The sequence below is a fragment of the Ciona robusta genome, chromosome 7, assembly GCF_009617815.1.
Source record: "Ciona robusta chromosome 7, ASM961781v2".
NCBI lineage: Eukaryota > Metazoa > Chordata > Ascidiacea > Phlebobranchia > Cionidae > Ciona > Ciona robusta.
Genome location: NC_143241.1, coordinates 7,682,211 through 7,696,895, shown reverse-complemented (window position 1 = coordinate 7,696,895; position 14,685 = coordinate 7,682,211). Strand labels below are relative to the sequence as shown.

The 14,685-nt window shown below is 36.2% G+C and overlaps 2 protein-coding genes across 2 annotated transcripts; one reads left to right on the top strand and one right to left on the bottom strand.

Moving 5' to 3' along the window:
- Positions 1 to 65: 65 nt before the first annotated feature.
- On the bottom strand, positions 66 to 5,229 carry LOC149734392 (ankyrin repeat domain-containing protein 53-like). The gene is made up of 9 exons (XM_089880902.1): positions 5,070 to 5,229; positions 4,774 to 4,938; positions 4,159 to 4,358; positions 3,546 to 3,779; positions 2,907 to 3,059; positions 2,272 to 2,446; positions 1,782 to 1,878; positions 1,100 to 1,239; positions 66 to 749 (listed from the first exon to the last, which is right to left on the bottom strand). The coding sequence occupies exons 1-9, from the start codon at positions 5,076 to 5,078 to the stop codon at positions 390 to 392; spliced, it is 1,533 nt and encodes a 510-aa protein (XP_089737028.1). The 5' UTR covers positions 5,079 to 5,229; the 3' UTR covers positions 66 to 389.
- A 233-nt stretch (positions 5,230 to 5,462) lies between these two features.
- LOC149734391 (uncharacterized) lies at positions 5,463 to 13,774 on the top strand. The gene is made up of 13 exons (XM_089880890.1): positions 5,463 to 5,646; positions 5,947 to 6,123; positions 6,518 to 6,640; positions 6,996 to 7,112; positions 7,365 to 7,503; positions 7,901 to 8,088; positions 8,497 to 8,704; positions 9,091 to 9,278; positions 9,560 to 9,800; positions 10,045 to 10,264; positions 10,626 to 10,753; positions 11,179 to 13,083; positions 13,617 to 13,774. Exons 1-13 carry the CDS (start codon positions 5,554 to 5,556, stop codon positions 13,631 to 13,633), a joined length of 3,744 nt encoding a protein of 1,247 aa, XP_089737016.1. The 5' UTR covers positions 5,463 to 5,553; the 3' UTR covers positions 13,634 to 13,774.
- The last annotated feature ends 911 nt before the right edge of the window (positions 13,775 to 14,685 follow it).

Genomic DNA, 14,685 nt, shown 5'->3' with positions numbered 1-14,685 from the left:
GTTATTATAATAACACATCATGTAAGGATTGGAGAACAAGCCAAAAAATGTTTCTCAGCCCATGGGTCGCCGTTTGGTTTGATTGGGTCGTCCAACACAGTGGTTCACAAAGCCTTTTGACTAATTTAACTTTTAATGAACTGGCTACAAAGTATTTGGAAACACTGGTTTATAAGATGTTTATTAAAAATATACAGACATTCTACTAGTCTTGTTTCTTAGATACACAGAAAGTACAGATATTCTATTTAGAGTTCAAACTTATTTTTTTGGCTTAGAAAATAAAACAGATACATAAATGTTAGAGGTCTTGTTCCTACATACATTTTAACAGCTTTTTTCATTGCTTAACATGGAACAAATGGAGAATTTTTAATAAAAAAACAGCATCACACCAAGAATGGTTGCATGGGCTCCCCCCTTTTTAGGGTGGAAATCATTCTTTCACGGATAGATTCCTCACTTGGGGACTTCCCCACTGCTGATGCTATATTATGGTTACCATGTATAGACAGATGCATTCCTATGTCGTCTACAGGTGGCTGGTAAGGTGGTATTCGTTTGTGCTTTACATCAAATATATGGACCGGAGTAAAATCTTGAGGTAGTTTGACGCGTTCTGAAGATCCATGTAGTGCCTTGTGTATAACTTCGGAAGGGAGTGAAGGAACCTGGATGGAAGCACTCTGCTCTCTACCTCCAGGTAGTGTTACTCTTATAGATGTGCCATAACTTCTATTCCCTGTAAGCTGTGGTTGGTAGAAATATTATTAATGTAGTGTGTGAATGAGTATACCAGTGACTTTTAAACTATTCAGACTCATGGTAAGACCTAACCCATACAGAAATCCAAAGCCATTTTTCTGATTAAGCCATAACACTTGCATAACAAGATTTGTTTGCATCAAACAGAGTTTTTAAAATACATAATTTACAATTTATTACAAAAATCTCGATAAATTGTTTTCGTTAATTATTACTAATTAATTAGTAATAATTTTGCAGCATGCCAGAGAAATTTTATCTTAGTAGGGACTTGAGTGTTATTAATGGTTTCCACACTCACCGTGTAGATAAATGAGCATACCAGATAACTCACCTTTACAGATAAATTAGCTTCAGGTGGAAGTATCTGAAACTCATCTCTGTTCAAATCATGAATCGTTTCATCATCGGCACGCTTAATGTTCGTAACAGGAGGTGAATTTACGTTTGTACTTGGGTTCCAGAATGGCCCTCCTGGAAAATCGAGTAGTTTCAGGCATAGTATATAAAAATATACAAATGCTACTTAAATGGTGATGCGGGGCTGTAGTATAGTGGTTAAAGCACATTTAAGTTTCCAGAATGGCTCCTTTGAAAATCAGGTAAGCAAATAAATAATTGTAACTTATTATTGTTTATTAGCACAAGAACACACATAGTGATTATTCAATGAATAAACGTGTAGCGAGGCAACAACAGTCCTTATAACATGGGTGTTCCATTTCATACACCTCATGGCTGCTTATGAGTTACCACGTATGTTACTTTGTGGGTATTTCTGTTTAATACACCTTGTGCCGCTTGTAGTAACTTTGTCGGCGATTGTTTTTCTGTATGGCTGACTTTGGGAAACTACTGTGCAATTGCTGTCAATTGTCTTGCCAAAGACACATACGACTACAATGGTAGCAGGGATGAGCCTTGAACCCATAACCTCGGGCAGACATAGGCACACTAAACACTGTACACAGTGTTACTTCACACAAAACATGATACAATATTATAACACTTCATACTCGGTGCATAAGGTTTTGGTGTTTTATTCCATGTTGAAAGTTTGTTGTCAATCTCTCCTTGAGACTTCACTAGTTGCATGTCTGATGTTTCAATTATCTATAGAAACAATATAACTATAACTTATCTCCACATGACAAACGTAGACTAACTAATACATTGTAAACTTGTTTTTTTCTAAGTATGAATAAATGTAACTAATTTATCCTCGCCTGGCCGGGAAACGACAGTCGTTATAACACAGGTGTTTTGTTTTATACACCTCGTGCCCACTTTATGAGTAACTTTTAAGAGTTGTTTTTGAATTTGTTGACGATATTTTTTCTCTACATATCCTGAATTGTGAACAACCCATTAGTGACAACTGGGTTGGAGAAATTGTTATATTTTGCAAAGTAAAACACGTCCACAATGGTAGCATTAAGCTTTGAACTCAGTACCCTTTAACAGCAGTAACTTTAAATAAATTTGCAGCACAGATTAAGCTAATACCTTTGGTTTTGCTTTTGCAGTTGAGTTTGGATAAGCTTGTTTAGAAATTGTTTTTTTTCTTGTTTGAACTGGTTTTGCTTTTGATGATAACTTGTCCATTCTTGACGCGCAGTCCTGTACCTTACCGCTTACCATGAGACGTTTGGCTAAACCATCTATTGCACTGTCAGGATACCTAGGTGGATTAAATATAAGTCAAGAGTGATGTCTGATATTTTACGCACTATGAGTAATGTATAAGTCACTCAATTACAAATTCGCATAAACAAACCAAGTAAAAGTCATGTCTGCTTATCCACACACTGCAATAGTTTCAGCAACTCGAGTGTGGGCATGGGAGTGGCAACCATGGATAGGTCACTCAAGTTCCCACCCACGAGGATATAAATGACCAAACCAACCAAAAGTCATGTCTGCTTATCCACACACTGCAATAGCTTCAGCAACTCGACTGTGGGCATGGGAGTGGCAACCATGGATAGGTCACTCAAGTTCCCACCCACGAGGATATAAATGACCAAACCAACCAAAAGTCATGTCTGCTTATCAACACACTGTAATAGCTTCAGTAGCTCGACTATAGGCATTGGGTTATCAACCAAACCAACATAGTTATATTATTAAACAAACAATACCTTTCTCTTGCATAAGACTTTGTATCTTTTAGGTTTTCTGGCAATCCTTTTTCCTCCAACCAGTTGCTATAAGTGACGCTTCCATAAAACTCCTGCTCATTAAGTATTTGCTGCAAAGCTTCCTTCTGTAGGTCGCCATATACTTGCTTTAACCTGTAGATGGTTGGGACCTAGCTTTATTATTCGTTACATGGAGCCATGGCACAGTTGTTTGAGCTATCATTTTTTAACAAGGGTTTATGCTGTTACAATTGTTGGCGTGAGTGTTCATAGGCAATTTGCATAACGGTTACAGTAATAGTTTCCTAATTAGACAAACTGGTTTCAAAGCTATATATTTTGCTACAAATGTGGGCTTTTGTGTCCTTGGGAAAGACACTCAACAACATTTGCTCCAACCCAGTGACGAAAACATAAAACTTATCGGTTGTCTAAATTTTCAGCTAAACAGAAAAAAAATCACATACAAAGTTACATAAGTGGTAACTACTAAGCAGGCACGAGGGGTATAAAACCGATTATGTTAAAACTCAGCCAATACAACATCTGAAAAATATGCAGTCGTTATGTCATTGACTTACCAAGCAAAGACACACACATTTATAAAAGTTAAAATAAATTACATTCATTCAAACCCACTTATTCAGTTTCTTTTTTTCCACGACTTCTTTGACTTTATTTCTTTTCCAAACTTCATCTTGAATGACCCTCGCACATTTCTTGTGGCTCCATAACTTGGCGAGGTCGTACGGGGTGTGGCCTCTGACATCAGGAGTGTCAATCGGCGCGTCATTCTGGAGTAAAACTTGCAAACAATCGAACAACCCCTCAGTAGCAGCTTGATGAACCACGGTAACATTGTCATCGTTTACACTGTTTAAGGTTAAGTATAAGATTAAGTGTAAAAAGATGTATAATATAACAATTGATGTTCAATGTTGAGCCTAAGACTAAGGGTGTTTTATATTACTTTAATGTCACAAGCATTATTTAAGTTAAGTGCATTGTTGTGTTGTTTATTTAATTTGTTGTTAGAGTAATAGCTTCCAAAATGGCATGACTTTCAAAATAATTGGGATTATTCGCTAACATTTGTTTGGCATTTGGAGATTAATATTATATTTCTTGTATGGTAGGGTGAGGTCCTATAACATGCAATGGGACTTAGATCTGAGTTGGCCCATTACCCCAAAATGCTACTGTAAGTCACACCCAGGGTGCTGTTATAATTTATTTTAATTTAAAAATTCACCAATTAACGTCAGCCCCTTGCTCCAACAAATATTTCATACACTTGATGGCATTTGTTCCTGACTCTTTGTTGATTGACAGGTGTATAGGGTGCCATCCAGTGGCTGAAGTGACGTCAACATCAACATCATATTTATCAATAAGAAGTTTCATGCAACTCATCCTCCCATGCAATGCAGCGAGGTGAAGGGGGGTGAGACCCTGGAAGGAAGGGTGAAAGTTTATTTAATGTAAAGTATATTGATATTAAAGAACTGTGTTCTATTGTATATGGTACTTTCATTTTGATAATGGTCTTTAAGTATGTTGATTTTAATATTACAAGGTTGAAAGGATTTTATTGTGTAGGTATTCTGATATTGAAAGAACCGTATTCTATTCTATATAGATGACATTCTGTAAAGAGGCATTCCAGGTTATGAAGTTAAGGACAAACACCATCTGTAAATGACCACTAAGTTGGTGAATGGCTGATCAGTGTCCTGCCCTTGTTCTATTTGAATAAAAGACTGATGATGCCATTTAGGCGAAATACATATATTTTACTAAACAATTGGTTGGACTTGATTTTTGTATGTTACATGTTCGTAGCACCAGATCCTTACTGTTAACTTACATTCTTATCAAAACTGCAAGGATCTTGTCCGTCTTTCAAACTTTGGTCCAACCATTCCACGTCCCCAATACTTGCTGCTAGGAACTTATCCGCGGTTATTTTCGCTTGTTTCGTGATAACTTGTCGCCGTTTGGGCGATTTGCGGTCGGGTGAAATTCTTTGGGGCTAAATAGTGAAGTTATTAAAAAAAATATTATCATACCAAAAAAAAAGATTAATACCCTATAAAAACTACTGTTTTGTATAAATTTGCCACGTTTATAATGTATTGTTATGATAGATTTACAAGTTTATACCTTTTCCATGCTATTTTGTTTTAATTTACACAAATTGAAGCAACTCTTTGTCAAAAATCAAATTTTTATTCCTTTGTTTACAAAATTCAACATGGCGTCCCTACACGCGCGAACCGATGTCATAGCAACGGAGTGTTACATAGAATTTCATTACACACTTAAAAACACAACTGCAATAATAAAAGTAAAAATTGATTTTGCAGATGATAATTTTTACTTTTTTTTATATGTAATTGTTTTTTATATATGTTTTTTTAATTTGCTATATATTTAGTTTTAAATAATTTTAGGGGAGTTGAATACGATAAAATCGATACGCTTGAGCGGTTTATCGTTGTGTTTTGTTTTGCCGGTAGTTTTAAAAACGAAACTTTATTTTTCTTCGTTTGTAGTTGACGTTGTATTTATTTTAAAACGTATTCTTGTTGTTTTTCAGTCCTTTGTATTACATTTTGTTTGTTATGTCACATACTTTAGTATTACGATGAGTAACAAGCAGAAACTGATTCCTTTAAAAAGCAAAGTTTTTGCAATTCAAGAAGAAAAAGCAAACCGACGAAAATTACGGATTTTGCAGGTATTTTATTTTCGTTGCGTGCGGTGCTTATTGGTAAAGTGTTAAAGTTAAAATTTGGAGAAATATTTTTCACAGATGTTTATGATATTTCGTTTCCATTTGGAAGTTCATAAAAAAATTAACTTTTAAAAAGGACGAAAACATGCTTTAAGTTTAACCATTTGTCTTTCGATGTAGTTTATTCGGTTGTATCTAATTCTATTGTCACTAGCATTGCATTATTACATCACTAACACTGTATTATTACATCATTAACATTTAACTATTACATCACTAACATTGCATTATTACATCATAAAGGTTCGACAACAAGAGCGAGTGATCGCAAACAGAGTTCGTGAAAATGTCGAGAAAAATAAAAAGCAAGAAATTTTGAACATAGCTCAGAAATTGAACCAAGAATTTAATCTGAAAAAAGCAGAAGAAATTTTGAAATCCAAGGAAAAATATTCGAATGGATTAAAAGAAGTTGGGCAGGTGGGTTGTTTTATTTAAGTGTGAAATATTGTTGCATGTTATTTATTCGCATTTTTCTTATGTTTTACATTAAAACATTTTTCTGGGATAGGCTTGTTGCTTATTTATATATATTATGTATATATATAATATACGGGCATACTAATTTAACTTCTTGTTTGTTTCTTTCTTGGTGTATATTGCGATTGCTTGAAATATTTACTTTCACTACAGAATTTACTATAAAACAAAAACCAAACAGTCGTATAATGCTGCCAGGAATATATCTTCTTCTGTAAATATATAACTGTGCATTTTTTATCCAGATAAAGGCAATTAAAAAATGACATTCAAAAATATTTCATCAACGATGTTTAATATAATAACGCATTGACTTTCAAGTCTTTCATTCCAGGCACAAAATGCTGCTAAAGATTACGTTGTTGAACACGCGTTGTACCAAGCCAAACAAAGTGAGAATAAGAGGGTTGCCACACATAGGTTTAACTCTGCAATACAACATGTGCACGATGTAGAAGTAAGTGTATAACATATGTCATATGGTTTAGATATAACATATACACTGTTTACAACAGGCCATTTAATTTGGTGCAGTGGCACGCAGTAGCCACGAATAGTTGTCTAAATTGTCAGCCATACAATGTATATATATATATACATATATGAACACTTAAAACAAACAATTTCCCACAAAGTTATATTCGTGGTAAGTTTTATGTTTATATTTTTCATAAAATGCAATCAAAATATGCAAACTACTTGTCTGTCACCATGATGAAGCATTTGTATTGATAAATGCAGTGCAGACAATTCTAGGGTTGCACTCCCAACCTGCCACCCCACGCCTTTTTATTTTCTCCATTAATCCCCAGGTGATGAACCAGCAGAGGGAGCAAGAGGTTAAAGAACGAAGAATCAAAGTTTTATCGAAAGAAAAACTTCGAGCAAAACAAGTTTCGATGTTGCCCAGTGTTTCTTCTTCTACACAAGTGAGTATTTGTAGCTGTATGGCTGGTCTATGTCTGAATTTATATAAAGATCTGTAAAAAGTGGTGTGACTTAATCACTGGTAGCTGGTAGGTTTAACCTTTTGTTTTGTTGACACTTCTAGTAAAACTACCTGGTAAAAATACCAGAATGTTGTTAACATACCCCTAAAAACTCTTTAAAAAAAAACGTATACCTGATTGACCTGTCAAAATTTGAAAAGGGTATTTTTAGGTTTAACTTTTTTGTTTAAGGAAAGTGAAGAAACGGTCACCACGGCAACACGCACATCGATGAGGTCATGTGACACGTTTTGTGCAACAATGCACGAAGGGGACAACGACGAGGGGAATGCAAGGGAAGCGGCCGAGGAGGAAGATCAACTTATCGAAGGTGGGTAAAATACAAACATAGTTTAATACTGGGGGTGGGGGTTGGCTGCAGCAGAATCAAGAAAGTTTGCTTTTAAATAGGATTTTGTTCTTTCTTATGGTGTTTATGTTTTTTATTAGTTTAAAAAAAAACAGTCTGTTTGCTTGTACTATGTTTTTTTTATCTATTGCCACCTTACTTACTTGTTTGGCCTTGCCAGTTGTATTGTAGTTAAGTTAGGGTATGTATTCATTTTTTTTGAATATTTTAGTTTTTTCTGGTTCACATAAAACAGGAAATTTTTACACGAATTAGAATTATTTAGATGTTTGTTTTCGTGTAGGTGGTTGACTTTTACAGTGTTTATACTTTATCTTGTTATACGTTTTTATGACATCATAATGTTGTTTATTTACAGAACAAGAAAGATTGAAGCAATGCACGTTAGAAGCACAACGTGAACGCGCACAGCTTAGATATTTATCTGCAATCAAACGATCCAAGCTACATAAGGAATATAATAACTTGGAGAAAGAGTTGCAAGTCATGCAGAAGAAAGAAGCTTCTAGAAGAAGGGATTTGGTTGGGATGAATCATCCACATTGTGTGAGTGTTTGGTTTGGTGCAGAAGTGCAACTAGGAGTTTGGGGGTCATAATCCCCCCCCTATTTTTTTCTGGCTGTGAAACTAGTGATATGACTGTTCTGGCGCCATGGCCCCAACGCTGTATAAGCGTGGTATAATCTTTAAGTCTCAACCTTTCTGGCTGCATCAAATACACCTTAGCAGGCTTTTGTAGTTAGGGATGTAATGTGTTTGGAATATAACCTTCTTGTTAATCATGCAAGGATATAAAATATTACACTATTACCCACAAATTTGCATACATGGTAACCCTTATAACTTATAACCACACCATTTAGCTCTTAACTTATAAACCCCACTATTTGCACAATTGCTTAGAAATTTGCATATTTTGCATACATGGTAACTCACACCCCCTCCCCCTTACAGCTCCCACCTCATCACCCCTCCGATTACCCGAACGACAAACAGCGTGAAATGGAGCAAGCCTTTAACGATGCGTTTACATCCAACATCATACCCGACACTACACTAGATGTCACAATGGAGTCGGAACTCCAGGACGAGATTCCTCAAGCTGAAGATATTGTACCTGTTGTTGGAAGTGATGATGTTGTACCTGTTGATGAAAATGAAGGTAAAGAACAATATTCACAAGTTGTATAAACACCAAACTACCGGTCAAACGAAATATTTGAAATTAAATGTTTTTCTGGTGAAAAAATGGTTTTGAAAATGAAACTGTTTAAAAATGAAGATATTGTACGTATTGATTGGAATTTGTTTAATCTGCTGCTGTTGCTAACAACTACTGAAGACATGAAAAGTTTTACCGATTTGTCTACTAAAACAAAGGAAACTTTACAATCATTTTACAAACTATTTAGTTTAGGAAAAATGCACATTTTTTAAAAATAAATATTTGCCTAAAAGTGCAAATATTTTTTAACTTTTATTTAAACAATTGACATCAAAATCAATTTGAAATTAAAGTTGCCTAAAAAACCTTTCTGTTTGTTTTAGGTAGGGAAACTCCCACACCTGAGAACGGTGGAAGAATTAACGCTGTCAACAAATTATTGAAGCTTGTAAGTAAACAACAAGCAAGAGGGGGAAGTGGGGAGGAAAAATGTGATAGTGGGACATCGAGTGGTGAAACCACAAGTGAAGAAGAGATTAGTCAACCTACAGATATTGATGAGATTTCAGAGGTTGGGGTTTTGTATTTGATAATGTAATGTGTTATATTATGTCCATATTGTCCGTAATGTTAGGGAACATGTTTACACCTAAAACAACTTGTGCTGCTGTTAGGTGTCTATACAAACAAGCAGAGCCAAAGTATATTGCATTCACCACATTAATCAATGAGATTCCCTATGTTTGACAACTATGAGTGTAACTAAATGCCAAAACCTAAGTGCCACAATCTAAATGCCATGACCTGATGCCGTGACCCCTAGCTCACCCAACTGAAACCTTTCTATCTCAGGTCTCTTCACGTTCAACTGATGAAATGACGAAAGAAACAACTGAAACTACATCAATTATGACATCTCAACCATCTTCTATGACATCATCAACTTCCTCTGTGACATCATCACCACCCTCTATGACATCATCATCCAATGATAACATGAGCATCAAGGATTATCAAAATATGTTGTTAATGAAACATGGAGCAGCCTCTAGAAACAAGAGCGATGATCTTCTTGCTTCATTAAGGAGTAAAAGTAAGTCTGATGCCCTTGCTGCTGGACATATATAGTTTAGTTGACTCTTCTAGTATAAAAATTAAAGATTTTGTCATGACTCATGTTACAAATGGCAAACACAACAAACAGTATTATGAAGTTCCGTTATTGGTGTTTTTGTTTTATTTATGTTGTTATGGTTTTAATCTTGTTTTTAGTCGTCTTATTATATGTAATATTTCAGTTAACATACAATGATCTTACAATGATGTATTTACCACAGGTGCTTCCCCTGGTGTTTCCCCTTCACCTGTGAGGGTAAAACCCCCAACTCACGCAACACATGAGAAATTAACACAACAGAATTTTATTCCTACAAAAGAAAAACAACAAGAACAGCCCACACAACAAGAACTAACGCTACAAACAACAACAACAACAACAGAACCAGGGGTTCATGATGTTGGAAGTTTGGATAAAATAGCAGAAGATATTGCTAGAAGGTTTATTATATTTCTATTTTATGTTTAATGGTTAAGATTTCTATTGTTAATTGGTTATATTTGGCATTGAGGTTGCACATTTTATACAAGAAATGTTTACTGATTGGCGTATCGCGTATGTGTCCTTGTAATTATTGGGTTGTACAACCCCGGGTGATGGGTAAACTCTGACCTAAATCTTTTGTAATGGGCACAACCGCACAAGTGTATGAAACAGAACACCCGTGTTATAACGTCTGACGTTTCACCGCCATACAAGGATAAATAAGTTACTTACATTCACAATACTCATGGTCCTAATATTTTAAACATATTCCTCCCACAGACAAAATAATATCTCAAACCTATTATATCCCCACAGAGAAGCAGAGTTACGTAAACACCAAACAAGATTAGACGAATGTAAATCAAGGTTATTGAAACAGCAAGCTGACCACACACGGTTGCTGTCATCACTTGATACGAGCGTGGATACATCGGCTGATATTGGTAAGAAATATAATTTATTGACATTTTGGTTGGATTATGGTTTATAGTTTAATTAGGTGCTATGTAATTTTATTGTTATAATTTTTGATAAATTCAGCTGCATTTACTTAAGCATTAACCACAAATTAATTGCTAAGTTTTTGCAACCAAACTTGCATACATTTCTCACAACTTTTTGTACGCATACAAAAGCATGATTCAACTACTACAAAAGTATAGACACCACAAGTTTATTCTATAAAGGTTGTCAACAGCCTAGGTGAGAAGCCTGTTATTAGGGATTGTGATAAAAGATCCAGAAATATCATGACAATGCAAAGTTAACAACCATTAGAATACTTGCTTTTACTTTACAACAATGCAGAAATAAAATGATAAATTAAGCCAACAAAGTCAGCAACATTAACACTTGCTTTTACTTACAGCCCATGCCAATCCTTATAGAAGCCATGTTGAATATGAAACACCCAATGACACCCTATCACCCCAACCCTCACCCTTTAGTTTCACCCAGTCAAACTTACCCCCAATCCCCTACATACCACCCCGACCAGTGAGAAAGCGAGCCCCCAAACCCCCAGTGGTCCTACCTCATGTTCCAGTACCTGTAGATATAGTACCCCATGATCTAAGCACCATACAAGAGGCAGAAATGGAAAACTCGCAAACGATATCAGCGAACCAAACACAAGCAACATTACTTAATAGATCTGATGTTACTCCTTCTCCGAATGGTATATCCACTGTGTCAGATGAATTAAAAAGAGTTGAGAAACAGATGAGAACAGTGCAAGAGTCCTTAGACTTCATGAGAAACAACTTTAAAGTTAAATCACCCCAACCCATGACACCCCATACTTCACCTACTATACACAAATCTGTGTCCTCGGAAAACACATGGGGAGGCCTGTTATCATCGGAGCACTTCATTGAGCTTCCACCACAGCTTGGTCCAATCTCACCCAGCGATTCTCTACACACAGCTAGTATAACAAGCGCACACCAAATTGCAGCAGCGCCGAAAATCAACCAGATTAGCCCTGGAATATGGAAAGAGACATTTAAACAACAAGAGCCATCATTTTCGCATGATACATCACTTGATAGCATTAAGGAGTTGCTCCAAAGAAGTTCCTACATCCCAGTTAGGCAACCACTGCCTCGGGACCAAACCAAAGTAGATGAAGTCTCACTAGAATCAATTGACAGAATAAAACTAAATGATGATATTTCGACACACGCATCTAATTCAACAACAACAAGAAACTCTGCTTTTTCAGCATTAAAAGATTTCCCTTTTCAACAAAACAAAAATCTGGATTCAATTTCAATCAAAACCAAAAGTGATTCATCTAAAAGTGTTGCCAGTGTAAAAGGTAACCCCTTAGATGCTAACCAGCCGAATGACGATGGATCTTTTATTGGTTCATTTGTTGAAATGCGTCCTACAATGGATGGAAGCTCGAATGAAAATTATTTTGGTCAGTTGTCTTTCACTAAATCAGTGATTGACAGTAGTTTAGATGACACCAAGGTCTCCAGTGCTTTCCATACACTTAATGTACATGAGGATGGCTTAAATACTTCAGATACTTTCCACACTCTACAGGGAGATATTAACGATGAACTAAACTCGACGCTCATCGACGAACACTCACTAGAGGGCCTCGATAAGTCGCAACATAGAAATACAACATCCGAGACTCCAATTAAAGGCATTGACATTACCCACCATAGTATTTCAGAACATAGTTTGTCGACCAGCAGCTCCACGCAGTCAATCAACATTATGAACTCAGAGTTTATATCGAAACTTCTAGAAGAAGTTCGCCTCGCTGGAGTATCTTCAAGATCTTCTTTTTCTGACGATTCGGGGAGTGACACTTTCAAAGAGCCGTCAATCGTCGAGGCAATTAATGTTACGACTCCTACAGAAGACAGAAGCCAATATGATAAAGGAAAAGAGGAAAATATCGACGGCACTTTCAAAGAGCCATCGTTTATGCAGGTTCAAACACTCGGGGGCGATAGTGAGACTTTCCGGTCGTTTCTAAGCGACACCAGCAGTGACAAAGTAGACTCAAAGCAGCAGAATAAGACGATCTTCGACGAGAGTCTGACAAACGTTCCAGGAATACTGGATGAACATGAGCTAACCCTTCTAGAAACTTCTTTATCAGAATCCGAGACAAGTTTTGGCGAGTTTAGTCGCGTTAATATCGTGACATCGGAGAGTGGGAGTTTGCTGGAACTTCCCGAAGTTGTCTCATCTGATGATTCGACCACTGTGGCACAGAGTGTGAACATACAAAGCATGTCTTCAGATAATGGTAGGTTTGTTTGGTGTTATGTTATATTTTGCTTGATTTAAAGCATGTGTATTGTTCTCAGTCAAGTAGGTTTTGTATTATTTTATACTGTAAAAAAGGTTTAACAGGCACACTTCCAGCGGATACTTTTTTTCAAGTTTTACCTGTAGCGTGAAACAGAACACCTGTGTTATAACGACTATCGTTTTGTTGCTAATTCTCTTTGTTGTATTAATTACCCTGATCTAAAAAGATACAAAAAGAGATATGTAGATTATATTATGTTTATTCTTTGTTTTAGCTTTAAAACAGTGCTTCTTAATTTGTCCTGTGTCGTGGCACAATAGTTAGCATACCTTCTTCCAGCCTAGAGGTTAGAGGTTCGAGGCTTGACGCTGCTACCATTGTGGGTGTAAGTGTCCTTGGGCAAAAGACAATTGCTCCAACCCACTAGCCAGTTGCCACAAATGTGTTGTACAAATTGTCAGCCACAAAAACATTAACTACTAATAAATCTACATACATGGTAACTAAATGTTTTTACTTTTCTGCAGGTACACCAAGAAAATGATGGAAAAGTTTTGAAGATGTTGGAACAACTTTATATATTCTATTATTAATTTTGTGTAGAGTTTTATATTTCGGTGTGTAGAAGCTATTTTATTTGTTTGCATGTACACTAGGGCTAGAAAATACAATTAATTTCCTTGTATGTTGTTTTGGTTTGCCACTCCCATGCCCACAGTTGAGCTATTGCAGTGTGTGGATAAGCAGACATGACTTTTGGTTGGTTTGGTCATTTATATCCTCATGGGTGGGAACTTGAGTGACTTATCTATGGTTGCCACTTTCATGGCCACAGTCGAATTGCTGAAGCGATTGCAGTGTGTGGATAAGTAGACATGGCTTTTGATTGGTTCGGTGATTCAAATCAGCATGGCGTTTTGGGCAAGATAGTTAACGGTGCTTAAACAGTAGTCATTAATGGTTTGTTATAATACTGAAGTTACCGCAAACGGAAAGATACACGAGAGACGTTTATGTGCTCGCGGGTACCCACAAGTTTACCTGTTGTCCCAGTAACTATTTAGCCGTTGGGCTTGCGAGCCCAATACATTTTAACGTTAATGAAATACAATTTAAAAGAAATTATACTTTTTCAGGCTATGTGAAATTTATATCAAAAACTTTAATTTTTGAACATGATTAGGCAAATTTAAAATTACCCAACCGGAAGAAATGTTTTGCGCACTCAACCGTGACGACTTTTGTTTGCAACGATCAGCTGGTCGTGTATGATGTCACAATGGTGCAGATGCGATTTTCGCGTAAACAGACAAAGAAATTTGAGTGCTAGACAGTATTTATTACGACTGTGTAAATATTTAATGTGTTTATAGACTTTGGTACTTGGTATAGTGTTGTAATTTTCGTTTGTAAACGAAAATCAGCATATAAAAGGCATGCTACCAGAATAGAGAGATCGATAAATTTGTCCTTCCAAAAAGTGACTAAATATACGTGTGGGCGGCGGGTTAACGTCTACGTGTGTTTCTTGGAAACATGCAGATTGATTTATATGCGTTATGGCTTAGTTGGGATATGGTATTGCTGTTATTTTAG

Coding starts and splice junctions, on each gene's coding strand:
- LOC149734392 (XM_089880902.1), bottom strand. Junction 4,359..4,773: donor CTTGCAGTTTTGATAAGAAT/GTAAGTTAACAG, acceptor CCTTCCTTCCAG/GGTCTCACCCCCCTTCACCT. Junction 750..1,099: donor AAGCTAATTTATCTGTAAAG/GTGAGTTATCTG, acceptor TACCAACCACAG/CTTACAGGGAATAGAAGTTA.
- LOC149734391 (XM_089880890.1), top strand. CDS start 5,554: ATGAGTAACAAGCAGAAACTGATTCCTTTAAAAAGCAAAGTTTTTGCA. Junction 7,504..7,900: donor GGAAGATCAACTTATCGAAG/GTGGGTAAAATA, acceptor GTTTATTTACAG/AACAAGAAAGATTGAAGCAA. Junction 9,279..9,559: donor ATATTGATGAGATTTCAGAG/GTTGGGGTTTTG, acceptor TTTCTATCTCAG/GTCTCTTCACGTTCAACTGA.